The following is a 16539-nucleotide window of genomic DNA, read 5'->3' as shown; positions in this document are numbered from 1 at the left end:
AGGAAACAGTCCTACCTAGCACAGGAAACCTGGCAATGTGAGAGTTTCAGCATGAGCTACATTTCCATACATGGGCCCTGGTCCCCCATGCTTCCCACACATTCACTCTGTGTACTAACCTAAGTACATCTGCTCTCCCCACTAACACTTTATTTGGTGGACAGTATGCTCCAAGTTCATGGAGGAAATGTTATGTGGTTACTTTTCTTACTACACATTTCATGAAGAACAAGGATTTGCTAAATATTTACTACGTGCTGAACAGCATGCTAAGTACTGGGGACACAAAGAAGAAATAGCTCCTGTTCCCAAGGAGCTTCCCTTCTGCTCTTTGGGAACAGGGAAGATAATGTGGACAAACTGAGTTATTCCTTCCACATTGTGATTTTCCCCATCACAGTTTTAATATATGGCAGGTCAGCATAAGAAATTAAATGGGAATTTTGGGGAAGTTTTGCAGAAGCCACAGACAACATGTGAAGGCCAGCAGACAACACAGAAAAAGTTTAGAAACTCAAAAATACATAAAATATATGTATAGTGTTGTATAATAAAGCCTACAACTAAACAACTCAAATTTTACAATAAGGTACTGTAAACACCCCATAAAAGAAAAAGAAAAAAATTCAGACTTCTCTGGTACAAATGGAAGGCCAAAAAGCTACGCAGATTTTCCAGATTACAGGAATGCCATGTCCTCCTCTCCCACAATGTGGAAAGAATAACTGTCAATATAAAATAACTTTAGAAGGGAAGGGCCTGGCTTAGCTTTCTCTCCATGTTAGCAATAAACTGTTCACACTAGGAGAAGCACTCTAAACTGATGGCATTAAGTCTCCTGGTATTCATCTTGCCTTGGGGCCTCTGCTTTTGTTGAATGCAAATATTTAGAATGGAAAGGATAAGTCTGTGATCAGTCCAGCACTCTGTGCCATACGTTGTCTTCTTCACTCTCACAACCTGTCTATCTATTCTCCTCTCAGTGACATAGTCTATTAAAAACCAATGTTTGCTGCAAGGGTGAATCCACGAAGTTTTGTTGCATTTAGACAGTGTTGGGGATGAGGTCATGAGATGTACAAGTCTTCAGCAGTAAGTGACCATTGCTATTGGTTACTGTTTTCATTTCCATTCCTCCCAAGGACTCCCTGCCATGTCTGGTAGTCTGAGCCTACTCTGGCATTAAAGTCACCTAGAACTATAAGCCTGTAATCTTTAGGCACATTGATGATAAGGGTCTCCAGGTCTCCATAAAATTTTTCCTTGACATCATCTGGATTCATTATGGTGGGAGCACATGCTCTGATGATGGTAGTATGCTGCTTTCCTGCAAGTGGCAATTTCATTGTCATGGGCCTGTTATTCATTCCTTTTGGTAGGCATATAAGCTTGTTAACTAGATTAGTTTTGATTGCAAAGCCTACGCCAGCTTCATGGCGCTCTCCTTCACTGTGGCCACTCCAGAAAAACACGTGTCCAGTTCTGACTTTGGTAAGCTGGTCTTGATTTGCGAGCCTTGTTTCACTCAGGGCTGCTATTTGGATGCAATACCTGCTGAGCTCCTTCATAATAAAAGCTATAAGTCCTTAAAGTATACTGGAGTTCATGTTGTCCATAAGTGTGCACACATTCCATGTTCCAATGGAATTATCTTTGCAGAAGTTTTTGTACATTTTTTTGTGTTTCAACACAGGATAGGATCTCTGCCTGCTCTGGGAAACAAGCCAGGGATGGGTAAGTAGATGATTCTAGCCCCTTCCTCACACCAGAAGGTGAACAGTGTGGTTCTTAAAAGGCTGCTCAGATATTCAGGGGGCTACTGAATCCTGCTGCTGCTTCTAGTGAGAAGATGATCCTATGGCCTGGGCTGCCTGCATACAGAATTGTAATGATAGCTCCCAGTATATCCTTACTTGTTGCTTTGTCATTTGCCTGTCACCACAGGACTTAAATGCAGGTAAAAATGATAATGTGGTACGAGTGATGTCTTTTGATTTGCGCATAAACTGGATTTAAGTGAGACAGAATTGCACAACATCATTGGCCTCACTCTCTCTTCCAGAGTTGTCACAGTCCTGTGGTAGGGCAGAGTCAGGATGACTAGTGATAGCTTGAGTTGCAGTGGATGACCTTTACATCTTTGATGTCTAAGCAAGCTCTAAGTGTTCCATAGCACCTGCTTCAGCCGCCTTCATGGCCGTTGGAACACATTGTTCTAATCCACCCATTCCATTAGGGAAAGTCTTTACATGCTTAGGGCAGACACCTCCCTAACTCATGGATGGGTTTAAGATCCCTTAGTTATCTTCAACCTCCTTTAGCTGTCTGCTGAAATAGTCATTGTGCATGCTACATATTCTTAGAGCCACAGGTGAGAGTTAGTTGGATCAGGTAGACCCCAAAGGTAGAAAGCAACCTTGGAAAGGGTTCAGCAATCCTTATACCAGAGGCACTAGTCTTCCCTGAACACATCCTACACCCCTGACCACAGCTAAGTATCAATGGAAAGCATCCCAACCAGGAGGAGACCCAAAGGGCCTAGTGGACACCATATTGCAAAAGGAACCACAGGGACACCACAAGGAAACCTAGGAATACCAGGATGTGATATGTTTGGGCACATATATACTCAATGTATATGTCCTTCTGTGAACTCTAACCATTTCCACTCTTTCCACTGACATGGTTTGCTGTGGGTTTATGAGGTGTATATTTCATCTTCACTTAATCCTGCATCAGAATCACCATGGAGATTAGAGACACTACCCAGAATCCACCAGCATTGACACTGTGGAAATGAGGGATCGTAAATTGAGAGAATTCTGGGAGAAAGGTGCTGAAATGAGGAAAGCATGCCATCCTCCTTCTGAGGTGAGTGGAAAGACAATGGCCCTGTTCTGCCTCCAACTGGCCCTTATCTTCAGAGACAATGGCAAACCACTGACCTAAAGTTGCTATTGCCTCTGAGCTGGAGAAACACATGACTTAACCTTGTTAACTGAGTAGCTCCCCTGTAACTGCCCTCTAAAGGAAAGGGAAGTAATCTAGATGGAAAAGCTATTTAGGCTCCTGTGCTCACACACCAGGCACTGCCTGAGAATAAAGTCAAGAAACTGCCTGACTTGGGTCATTTTGCTCAAGTCCCCATAAACAGTTAAGATGGATTAGGGTCTCTTTCCTGCATATATGGGAGTTTAAGGTTTCACTCAGTTTGAGGGAGTAATAAAACCCCTGAGAGGCTGCCTTCACATATAATACAGGGACACATATTTAACAAATTGTTAGAAGAGATGATAAAAAAGGGGGCTTAGAGGAGTTCCTCACCAACCAGTGAACTACGGAAAGAAGCAGGTGTAGGGGAGCAACAATGTGAATACCAAGAGAGAAATTCAGATAGAAATTCACTGAGCCTACAGAAGGCAGCCACTTCTCTCCCTTTCCCTTGGCCTGACTTGAGGGACATCTTCTCTCATCTGGGGTTTTTTTTATTTACTTCAGGTTAGAAATATTTTTCTACACTCTTTCCTGCAAATCAGCTTTGAGATAGCTGACAAATAAGACTGCAGAGCGAAAGAAAATGTCTGTGACATCTGATGGGAGAAATCATTTCTCTCACCTTTATGCATGCCTCTCACTTGGGCCGGGTGAGTCTTCTAATTTTTCCAGACTAATAGTTCCCCCAGCCTCATTGTGTCACTAGCATTAATTATGTATCAAGGGGTAGTGGCTAATTTCTTTTATATAAAAGGGAACAGACCACACAATCATAGAGGAAAAAGCAAAAGGAAGAAAAAGAGGTTGTTTTTTGGATGCAATATTGGTTAGCACCAGGTTCTACCAGAGGTAGAGCCCTTCTTGACTACAGGACAGAAAATGACTTTTTTGTTACTATTCCTTCCTCCTCATAGGAAGGAAGAGAGAAAAACTCAGAGGAGTTGGTAAGTCTTCAAGGTTTGCCTAAGGGGGCTCCCAAATTATTGCCTTTATCAGCATACCAAACATTCTCATCAGCCTCAGAAGCTACAATTCAGTGATTTGGGAAGAGTTTGGAGGGGAAGGGGCAAAGTGCCCAGTCACTGAGCATCAACCCTCATGCCACACCAGCTCTGAGCCTACTTTCTTACACTTCTCTTTTTGGTGTTTTTTCTTCAGAATTCTCTAAGTTTCACAATCTTCTCAGTTCCATAATTTTAGTATTGTTTAATTCTGAGGAAGCATCACTCCTCTCTAAGCTGATGTCAACTCAAGGCTAAATTGTCAAGATAACTATGTCTGGTACAAGCAGGAACTTAATAAATGCTTGTTGAATTGACTTAACTCTCAATAATTATGCAAGAAGACTACGTCAGTGAGAACTTGTGAGATATAGTTTTAAGAGTATAATAGACCCACAGAGGAACTTGAATCTAGTATAATCAGGGATCCAACCTCTGAGAAAGAGTTGGGGGATGGGAGGGGAGAGTCCAGGAGATGCACTACATATATGTGTACATTGAATATAGGTACAGTAAATATAAGATAACATAAGGAAGAGGGGAGGTATCAGCAACTAGGAAGATCAGGAAAGACCTTGCATAGAAAAAAGTGGTATCCAAACTGAACTTGGAAGAAAATTAGGACGTTTAGGACATAGAAATGAGGAGTGAGGACATTCCTGGCAGGGGGGCAGAAATCTGACAGAAATGTTTGATTGGAAATTCTAGGCATGACAGCTTTCAAGTTACTCTAACAAATGGAGAGCAAGCAAGGCCTTCCAAGATCTCAGAAAAATCATCATTCTAAGATCCTGTTTTCAATTCATGTCTACTTTTTGTTTCTAAGGAGATACACACACACACACACACACACACACACACACACACACACACACACACACACACACACACACACCATGCTCTTGTTCCTTAACAATGGGAAAAACCAAATCTTTCTTATTCATACAACTTCTTAGTGATATTTCAGATCCTTACATTATCTCTATAGTTCTAGTTGTATGTCAAGTACAATTCCAGATATAGGTTAAGAAGTTGTGTGGAGAAGCAATTAGAACATGTGGTTGTTTAAAATATGGATGTTTTTAAGGAGAAAGAATAAAACACTGGAAAAATAACTTACCACAGCTAAATTGTTTCCTATGCATTTCAGAAATAAAAATTTCTCTGCAACAGCCTCTTCGCCCAGGAACTCACCCAGCTGTTCCCTTAGGGCTTGTAAAGTAAGATGAGGTGACACCCTGAAACAGTATATTGGAGATATTAAACTAACAGGTTTTATTCGTAACTAAAACAAACTAATGAAGGGTTAATTTTTGTCACGTTGATGAGGTTCTAGAATTACTGACACACTAAAATAAGTTTATCTTAATTCACTAACTTTTATGATCCATGCCTATTTTTAAGAGGGGGTATTGACTTGGTGAAGTTAGCACAGCTACAACACAATAACCAAGAAGTTCACTCTCCCAGAGTTCACAGTTCTGGGGGATACCTGCCATGGATGTGATAGCTCTGTTCTTTCCTGAGGAAACTGGCATTCTGCTATCATCCCAGAATGCTAAAATGAAAGCTCTTGGGACCTGGCATCTTGGTGTTCCCTTCAAAATGCCATCAGGCAAATGTCATCAACTTGTGCCAACTGTCATTAAGATTAACTTCTCATTCTCCAGTCTTTGTTCATTTTTATCGACTATAACAATCTTGTCTCATCCAGATTTCCTTCAGACTTTTGCTTTCTTGACGTACAATTTTATTCTCTTTTTGGTCAAAATTTAGAATATAATGTGGCTCCATCTATGAAGTTCATCGCCCTCTGGAATACTATTCAAAGCTAAAACAGTCTTCTAACAGTAATTAGAATTTACCAAACACCTTTTCATACAAGTATTTCCAGCCAACACAGAGGACTAAAGTGATCGTACACAAAATTCAGCCAAAAAAACCATATGGTTATTGTATAAATAATGAAGATAATTTTATAAACTATTTTACTATCATTGTGTTCTGTTGAAGGGATCTTCAGCAGATCCTTTCAAGAAACAGAAAAGACTATTTGTTTTGTCATCTTAAGATAAAGGATTTTCTCCAATTGACACTATTCACACACAAAAAAATCTAAACTGAAGATTCACAGATAACTTAGTAAATACAAGTAAGTGAAGATAACATCTAGACTAAGTAACTGAATGAGGCAACAAAGTCTAATGAATGTTCCCACTGGATTTGGGAATTGGGAAGGCTTGGGTTCAAACTGTGTCTCAGACATCTATAAGCTGTGAGGCTATAAATAAATCATTGAATTTCTCTTGTTTCACTTTGCTCATTTATAAAATGGGGACATTAATATCATGTACCTTACAGGATCATGTGAAGGCTAAATCAGATCATGTAAAGAACTTTGCAAACCTTAAAACTCTCTATAAATGTGAGCTCTTAACATTGTTATAATTAGAATCACAGACTTAGCTTTGGAAAGGGCCTTAGAAGCTATAAAGTCCAGTCTCTTAAGTTTTCGGAGGGAAAAACTGAAGCTGAGAGAGGGCAAGTGACTTGGTCTTAGAAGTTCCCCAAGCTTAATAAAGTTCTATGCCTACTTGGAGCCTGAGGAAAATTCACTTATGGAGAGAAGACATAAAAACACAATATTCCTCTACTCTAAAGCAACTTAAGAGTAAATGAGCTAGAATATTATGCTTTTAATCTGCCCTGTGGGTAGCTGTGCAAAAATAATCATTACAAATTCTCATTAGTTTGGGAATCAAAAGAAGAAAGCATTAATGGAAAAACATTTGGGTGAAGGTCAGTGGAGGGACAAATGGAAGAAATTTTTTCGCTACAGTCTACTACTACTACTATTACTACTGCTACTACTACTACTACTACTACTACTACTACTACTACTACTACTACTACTACTACAAAGAAAAAAATAGATAAGGAGTTTGGGAACCATCATAAATCCAGAAAAGAGGAATGATAGAGTAGTGATGAGAAACTATATTTCCTTTTTCATCTGCTGAGTTGCTCTTTCTGCCAAAAGGAAAAGAGCAATTCAGAATTTCTTAATATGCCTTAAAGGAGAAGGAACAATGAAAAGAAATTCTACTTTCAATCCAATTCTCTCCAACAAAGAGTAGAAATGATGGGAATTTTGGAGGAGATAACCACTCTCTTCTAGAGTTTGTGATAGAGAAAAGGAAAGCCACAAAAGCATCCTAGATCTTGAGAAAGCATATTTCAAATGCTTCAGAGAAAGAATAGATCCCATAGACTAAAATTCTACAGGGAAAGCCAGGAGAAGGGTGATAGGAGGAGCCAAATTTTGGACACACAAAAGGAAAATTCCAGTAAGAAAGAAAAGAGGGATTTGTCTGAAGAGTACACAAACACAGACGGATCTCACCAAATCAAGTCAGATTTTTAAATATATGTCCAGAATAAAGCAAGGGTAGATAACAGAAGATTAATAACAATGATGATGATGATGATAATGATAGTAATAATTAAAATACAACAGGGTGATACTGTTACAGAATAGTGCCAGAAATCCTAAAATTCTAAATGAGCTAAGTTAAGAATGAAAAGTTAAGACCAACAAAAAGCTTTAAAAATAAATTACATTTCAGAAGAAAATGAGGCTCCAAGGAAAGAGCGAGGTTGCTGCTTGAGGTGGATTACTGATAACAGAGACAAAGGGGACTGTTTGCTTCTGTCTTTCTGGTAAGGAGACCAGCTTTGGACTGAGGACAGAATCAAAATGACCAACAGGGTGTTGATGATCAAAATAAGGTGGAAAGCACCTAGCTGCCTTTACTGAACAAGAATCATCTGGTCAGGCCTCCCAGTGAGGTGACTGCTGAGTCACAGGGGCATTTGAAAAGCAGGTACCATAGGACCAAAGAGAGGCAAACATGTTCTAATGTTCAAAAGAAGCAGAGTAGAGACTCAGTAAACTATAAGTCAGTGAACTTGACTTTAATTACTGGGATCATGCATTATTAAAGAAATAGTGGACATCTGAAAAAGGAAGCAATCATTTCTTTCTTTTTAAGGTTGTGTTTTTCTCCATTTGTTTCTTTTGCATGAATTTTCCCCTTGTTTTATGTCAATATCTTTTATCCCTGTGATTGGGACTTTTCTTATTCTACTTTCATACTAGTCTATTCCCATATTTCTTATATTTCATTGATTATTTGTATGTCTCATACCAAATTCCCTGATTGTATTTAAATCAATTTATGTTATTTTTCCTGTTTCTCCTCTTTTTGTCCCTTTTCTTTCCCTATCTGCCCAAGGATGTGGCTCAAAACCTTCCTTACCCCTACCTCCTCCTTTGTTCGTGAGGAAGCAGCGATTTCAAAGAGTTAGCATGGTTTTGTCAAGAATACATCATTTCAGATGAATCATTTTTCTTTTCAATTGAGTTATTAAATGGTTAGATCAGAAGAAGGTTGTAAATATAATGTACCAAGATTATAAAAAAGTGATAAAGTGTCTCATACTGTTCTTGTGGGAAAGATTGTAAGATATGGGCTAAACAAGAGCACAGTGAGAAGACATTAGTTGAATTGAATGGTTCATTAATGGTTCAGTATCGATATAAAGTGGGTGACCCAGAGATCTGTGTTTGGCCCTTTGCTGTTTAACATTTTGATCAATAATCTGGACAAATGTACAGATGGTATGCTTATGAAATTTGCTGATGACACAAAACCAGGAAGGTTACTCAGCATGTTGCATGACAGAGTCAAGATACACAAAGTCTTTTCTTGGAAAGGCAAGAATCTTGGGCTGAATCTAATAAGAGAAAATTTAAGATAGATGAATATAAAATTTTACAGTTTGGTTCAAAACTCAAGAAGATGTCATAGAGAAATTTGAAAAAAAGTGATGTATTTTAATTATATGAATCAACAATGTGATAAGTTAGTCAGAAAAGTTAATGCAATCTTGGGCTGCCTTTAGAGAGGGGGCAATAGTTCCTCTATATGCTGGCTTGGTCAGAATACATCTGTAGAAGTGAATTCAATTCTAGATACTACTCTTTAGGAAGAATTCCAATAAACTTTACTAGAGGACATGTAGAAGAGGGTAGCCAGAAGAATAAAGAGTAAATAGTAAAAGCCTAGAATTCATGCAATATAAAGATCTTTTAAAAGATTCATGCAATATAAAGGGGACATTTAACCTGGTGATGAAAAAATTCAGAGTAAAAATAATCGTTGTCTTCAAATACCTGAAAGGCTTTCATGTGGAAGAGGGATTAGATCTATTCCACTTCGCCTTAGCCAGTCAAACTAGGAGAAATGAACACAATTTGCAAAGAGGCAGATTTAGTTTAGCTATGAGGGAAAACCTAGTGGAACATCCTATCTCAGATGAGAGTGGGTTTTTCATCACTGGACTTTCAGCAAAAGCCTCTCGGGTCAATAGTCAAATATGCTGTAGTGGCTATTCTTTTGGGGGATGAGTCCATCTAAATTTCTGATGATGGTCCCTTCTAATTTTGTAATTCTGTGATTATATAGAAACAGCATGTAGTAGAAAAAAACACGTAGGAATCAGAAAGCCTAAGAGCTAGCCTCATCTTTTTGCCATTTACTAGCCTAAGGTTAAATGAGTTTTTTGAATCTCAATTTCTTCATCAGTAGAGTGACATCTGCTATGCCTAGAGTTGTTGTGCAGATCAAATGAAATAATGTGTGCAAGACATTGAAAATTAAATAGGCATATTCCACTTACATCATTAATTGGTTCTAAGAAAATATATGGTTTTAGGTGAATGATATTTCAGGAGGCAGTTCCATAGAAATATTATAAATGGAAGAAATATTTTTGGGCCAAAATTCAGATTATAAAAATCCAAGAAATGTTTGTTTTTTAGAGATCTGAAGCTAGTCTAGGTAGAGAGTCTGATTCTAGAATAGCTTAGAGCTGGATACTTGAAGATATATGGAGGCTTGAGGTACCATCATCAACTGGACCTTTGAGGGTATGGAAATTGGGAGTGGTGAGACTGGGAAGAGATAAGTGTTTATCTCCCAAGAACTTCCTAATTTTTAGTCTGGGATTTTCAATCTATTGATAATTTCTGAGCCAGGGAGGGTGGGTATGAGTTTTTGGTCTGGATCAAATTAAACTGTAGGTTCCATTCCTTTTTTTTTTCCTTTCCTATAGGCTCCATTCTTACAGTCCTTCAGTCTTGCAACCACATCCTCCCTTCCCTCATCCCCACCCCCACCAAATCAATGACTTTAGTTTCTCAGGTGGGGGAATCACTTAGCTACAAATATTTCAAAAGATGTAGCTAAAGATGACAACTCTTAGGTGAATTTGGGTATTGCTTCATGAGGAGAAAATTTCACAAAAACTGTCCCAACATTGTGGAGGTGGGTAGGAAAGGAGGTATGTTCCTTCTCCCCAAAGCAATGTAAAAAGGACTCTGCTGAATTGCCATGTGTGGAAGGGGAAGAAAACTATTTCTTTTCTCTTTTGTTTTTCATGTACCCCAGAGGTTGTACAGCACAATGGAAAAAATTACAGGATTTGGAGTATCTGTACAGATCTTACCTCCAACACTTAATAGCTGTGTAACTATGGGCAAATTACTTAAGCTCTCAGTCTGTTTCTGTCCAATGGGGATAATACTTGCAAAGTGATACATAAATGTCAATTATTTACTTAGAGTTCTTCTGCACTGATTAGAACTACTGCTACTAACAGTAAATCATTTATCAGTTCACTCTTTCTATGAAGTGCTTCATATCTATATCATGGTTAAAAACAGACTCAAATGGTACCAGGGTTGAACTGAGCTCCTAAGGACATTATAATGGAGAACCCAACTTTAGGATGGGTCTTACTGATAATGTATTAGTGATATCACAAAATGACCCTGGTCATATAGGAGGCAGGATATACCTGTAAAGAACTAGGCAAATCTGACTAATAAAGTGAGTTAAATTTTTTACTTCTAAAAGTCTATTTGCAGACTGTAATCCAAAGAGTTAAACTGTGGGTCGCAACCCTAGTGGTCATGAAAAATTTTGCCACAGTAAAAGGTTTATGAATGTGCAAAGACTACAAATTAATTAAAAATCAAAGGTGTAATAAATCTGAGGTGTTTCTGGCACAGCTTGCCCCTGTTGTATTGGGCGATTTCACTGCAGCCTTGGTTCTGAACACACAACATGTGCACTTTGCACTGTGCATGTCCTCAGGCCATACAACTCTGTGTAAACAGAAAAGGATTTGTGAGTGGAAAAAGTTTAAGAAGCCCCGATCTAAAGAATAAAATTCTCCTTATTCTTTAATACTACTAGATGATTGTTACTTGTAAGAGTTTACTTTGTAACTCTTTTTGTCAAATAACTCTGTTAGGATAGAAATCTATACAGAAATAAAAAAATTAATTTAGCTAGCAAATATTTTAGAAATTATTTGTATACAGGACAGCTTAAGATTAAACAGGGAAAAGAAGTTGTAAATAACTATTCCTACCAATTGATTCTAGGTCACCAAATACTCTAGATACAGGCCTCTGAAGACTTCAGGAACTTTTGAGACTTTGAGTCTTCATATATTCAGCACTGTGAAACCATAAATAATTAGTCCTTATGAATGGGCCAAAAATGCATGAAACCTGTCTACTGTAAGTTCAGGCAAAGAATCATTAGGGAAACTCTGACCATCAGCAATACAGGACACTGAGAAGAAAATAAAAAGATGATGCCAGGTAAAGAATTTTGGATTTCTGGACCAAGACTTAAAAAGATGTATCCTTGGTCATAAACATAACATATGTAAACAATCTGGCAATGCTATAGTTTGTCTATTACTTTGCAAATCTAGTCAAAAAGGCTTTAAAATGAAAAGACAAAGTGAGGGAGAAATGCTGAAGAATACCTCCTGAATTAGACATCATAAAAAGTAGCCACCATCTAGGTAAAATAATAGCATTTGGAGCACCTAGAAATTCATGGGTGACAAAATCCAAGAAAGGAATCATTAGTAACATCCATCGTGGTCTCAGATGTCCATACACAAATGCATAAAGGACGGATAGCAAGGAAGGCAAACTAGACAGCCTGACGTGAAGAGGTAAATCCAGATGACTTCATCTATATTGCTGGGATTGAATGGGATTAGATTCATGACTGAAATGACTTTGGAAGGACATACTTCATTAAACAGAACAGGACAAGTAGACAGGAAGGTGGGGGTGGGACTCTCTATCTGTATCTATATGACGAGGAAGCCAAGGCTGTGCCTTGGTCAAAGTCACACAGGTTAGGAGCAGAAGTGGATTCCAGAGCCAGTGCTCATTCTATTGTGCCACACTGTCTTATCTGCTGGAGCAAACTGTCTGCAAAGAGTTAATTAATAATGTACTGATTTGCCATATAATAGTTTCAAAAGGTAGAAGAACCAGTGAAGGAAATATCTGTTTGGTACTTGATTCTCACCAACAAAAAGGAACAGGTTGCTCAAGCAAAAATGATGAGGTGACCACTTCATCTTTAAATGTGTAATAGAAGAGGGGAAATCCAGGTATATAGTCTAACACACAACCTATGTGAAGTCACCCCAGGAAGGATGGGGAGATCTCATGAATGAAATTCTAAAGAAACAAAGAAAAACAATTTCAATGAGGAGAAAATGGGGAAAAGTCTCCTAAAGAGACTGATGTCAATAAGTACCAACTGTCTCAGGTTTTAAAAAGACATTTACCAAAGTCAGAACAAAGAGCAAGTAAAATAAATACGAAAATATGGTACTGTTCTGTAAAAACAGTGTCCATTAGTCAATCAAGGGCCTCTGTACCACGTACTTTATTAGGCCCTGGAATTAAAAAGACCAAACTGAAAAAATTTCTGCCTTTAAAGATCTTATATTAGAACGGGGGAGAAAATATGTATACATACATACATACATATATATATATATATATATATATATATATATATATATATATATATATATATATACACACACACACACACACACACATACATACACATATACATATACATATGTGTGTATACATTTACAATAATTACAAATGTATTGGTAGAGGACATATCCTTACTAGGAAATTCCCTGTATCTGTGAAATCATAGTTCTAATTCCTATAAATATAAGTATAAAGGATGTAGATCAGTCTTGAAAAAATTAAGCAGTTTTCTTAAACAACTTGAAAACAAAGGTTTAACTCCATTAACTGGGTGGAATTATACATTGGTTAAAAGTCCTGAGGAACACAGGATGTCCACACCTCTTACGATCTTGATAAAAAAAAAAAATAGGCTGGCCCTACCCTAAATCAATCAGCTCTGGAGAAAGAGCTCCCTGTGTCACTTTTCCCTGGTACTTGGAAAATGCAGCAATGCTGGAAAAAGGAGCCCATTCTCACTTATCTCACCCCCACTAAGAAGGACATCGTGCAGCAGATGCACACAGCAGTCTCTGACGGAGAAGATCTAGCTGAGGAGTTAAGCTGAAGCATCCTGGTGAGTGTAGGTAAGAGAGCAGAGTCCAGGGCCTGTACTGAAGAGTGCTGGCCCCAGAGCCAAGCCTCTGGTTAGTCCTAAGCTAAGCCTTCCTGTGTTCGTCCCTCAAAATGGAGAATGCATCAGATGCAGAAGATGGAAGAGATTGTAGTTAAGTGTTTACCAGGCCAAGGGCATTGGTTTTGTTTCTTTCTAAAAAATATATAGTGATACCCTAGGCCAGTATTTCACTTGAAGCCAAAATGGAGACCCCCATATACAAGCATGAGGACCAGGTGCAGGTTCAGGGGCACTGCAATTTTCCTCTCAGAAACACTGCCCCTTGTGAGGAACAGCATGAAAATGCTGCCAGAATCACACTGGATGTCCCAGTGGCACCAGAGGTCTAAGCTGTCTTGGTCACACATGTTCCCTATAAATGGAGAGGTACCTCTCCATTTATAAGCTCTGTAACACTCTTTCCACTGCATATTTGTGGAACAGTGTACCCTATGTTTATGGGGGAGAGAGTTTGCAGCTACTTAAATATTTTTGATGTGAGCTGATTGTATCATCCAACTATATACTGAAAAGTAATAGTACTGGTTGGGGCTTATGAAGTACAGTTTTAGGAGCACTGACCTACAAAGTACTTTGAACCTGGGTGACTTGTAAACCTGTAAATTAGAAGAATTATTTTCTGAGTGGCAAGAGTAAAGATGGGGTACAGATAATAACTTCCACGAATAAAGAGATAATAATTCACCTATACTCTGCCTCAAGTGTGGCCCTTTGACTGAACACAAATGTCACAGAACAAATCCTCTTCATAAAAGGATTTCTTCTGCAAAACTTGGACTTGGTCACAAGGACTCGGTCCACACCTGAGGACCTAGAAGGCCACACACATATATACATGCATACACATATACATACACATATATACTATACATAAGTCTAGAATATTGTATATGTAATCTATAAAGCAATATATAACATGAGGGATTCCTGTATGAGTTAAGACTAAATGGCCACAGAGACTCCTTCCAACTCTCAGATTCTCTAAATGTGTGACTCTTGTCATTGTCTTTGTATCCCCAGCCCCTGGCAAGCAGCAGGATGAATAAATGAATGGATGAATGAAAATATAGAAGCAATCATAAAAAGTTAGTGTGGCTTCATCAAGAAAAACTCATGCCAGACTAATCTCATTTTTAAGAAGTGTTACTTAACTGGTAGATCCTAATTCCTGATTCCTGTGGGTGTGGGTCACAGGAGAGGAACCTAGAGAAGAAAGACGAGCTGAATACTATTGATCCTTTTTTCTTCTTTCCCACGGCTTCTGATTCTTCTTTACAACATGGCTAATGTGAAAATATGTTTAATATGAATATATATGTACAGTCTACATCAGAACACCATCTTGGGGAGGTGGAGAAAATTTAAAACTCAAAATTTTATGAAAGGGAATACTGAAAACAAAAATAAATAAATCTAAATGCAAAAGAAAAAAAAGATGAGCTGAATAAGAGCAAGAAACTTGTCAAGATGACTGGGAATTTGGACATTTGAAGGCCAGAGACTGAATTTAGGGAGGAGAAATTTGAGAGTCAAAAGCCCACTTCCATTTCTTCTGGCCAAAGACTGATCCTCAGGAGGAAAAATTTGGGCTAATTTGGCAGAAGTTAAGGAAAAGCTGAAAGGAGACTGACTTGAGCTTGAGGAGGAAAGGACCAAAGGAGAAAGTAAGCCAAGATAAGAAAAAGTGAGTAAAACAAATTGGTATGGCAGCGTAAGAATTTAGTGAGAGAAGGGAAGAAGGAAGAAAAAAGGGAAGAAGGGAAGAAAAGAAGGAAGGAAATAAGCATTTATTATATACCTACTATGTGCCTGACACTGTGGTGATATTTTGCAAATATTATCCTAATTGATTCTCACAATAACCCTAAGAGGTAGGTGCTGCTATTCTCCCCATTGTACAGCTAAAGAATTGTAAAATGCTGGTTTAGCTTTCAAGTCCTTGAGACTGTCCTGGGCATTTCTCTTCTCCTCACATAGTGTCTTTACCATCAGCTTCCACAGCATCAGTGATCATCTCTGGAAAGATGATTCCCAGATGCACTTTTTCCATTCCTAACCTCTCTTCTGATCTCCAGACTCACATTTCCAACTGCCTGATGGACATCTCAAACTGGATGTCCCCAATATATTTAAAATCAACATATTCAAAATTGAACTCATTATCTTTTCCCCTAAACTTTCCCCTCTTTCCTATTTCAGGGAATGTACTGGACAGGCAAAATCAGACTCAACACCTCCAAAGAGAGGAGCCCCTCACCTCTCTAGCTAGTCCATTCTATGTTCAGACAACTCTGTTATGAAATTTTTCCTGACATTGAACCTAAATTTGTCTCTTTACAACTTCCACCTGCTTTTCTTGGTTCTACCCTCTGGAGCCAAACATCAAATCTACTCCATCTTCTCCAATGCAACCCATCAATCAATCAATGAACATTTATTAAACACCTACTATGTCTCAGGCACTGTGCTAAGCACTGGTGATATAAACAGAGGCAAAAGATAGTCCCTACCCTCAAGAAGTTTACCATCCAATGGAGGGAGATAACATGCAAACAAACAAATACAGAGCAAGTTATATAAAAAATAAATAGGAAGCAACAGAAGGAAAGAATTAGAATTAGGAAGAGTTAGGGAAGGCTTTCAGTAAAAGAAGGCATTTTAGTTGAGAGTGGCTATTGAGGTACCTAGCAGTTTATTGGAGAAAAAATAATCCAAGAATAGAATCAATGAGACTCATAGTTCTAAATGTTTATATACAAATGCATGAAGTTTAAACATTAAGATGAACTAGAGATACTTTAAAAAGAAGCCCAAACATGATACTTCCTAATTTCACTCAGGCTCGGTAAAATGAGGCCAATGGCTGGAATGTAGCTCTAGAAACAGAGTAAGTAAAAGGGGCAGAGCTTGATACTATCATGTATGAAGAAGTTCCAAGAACCAGGAGGAGAAGACCTGGGGCAGAACTTCTGATA

At 38.3% G+C, this 16539-nt stretch overlaps 1 protein-coding gene across 8 annotated transcripts in view; it reads right to left on the bottom strand.

The window, feature by feature from the left end:
- The window catches only part of SPATA1 (spermatogenesis associated 1), a 72031-nt gene that overhangs the window by 51511 nt on the left and 3981 nt on the right, over nt 1-16539 (bottom strand). For all 8 annotated transcript variants that reach the window (XM_072648871.1, XM_072648876.1, XM_072648872.1 and 5 more), the window contains one exon: nt 5116-5233. In XM_072648871.1, the coding sequence (XP_072504972.1) occupies nt 5116-5233 (118 nt within the window). The remainder of the gene's footprint in view (nt 1-5115; nt 5234-16539) is intronic.

The sequence above is a fragment of the Notamacropus eugenii genome, chromosome 2, assembly GCF_028372415.1.
Source record: "Notamacropus eugenii isolate mMacEug1 chromosome 2, mMacEug1.pri_v2, whole genome shotgun sequence".
In the NCBI taxonomy this organism is placed as follows: domain Eukaryota; kingdom Metazoa; phylum Chordata; class Mammalia; order Diprotodontia; family Macropodidae; genus Notamacropus; species Notamacropus eugenii.
The sequence above is the reverse complement of the archived record's forward strand: the minus strand, read 5'-3'. Positions and strand labels throughout refer to the sequence as shown.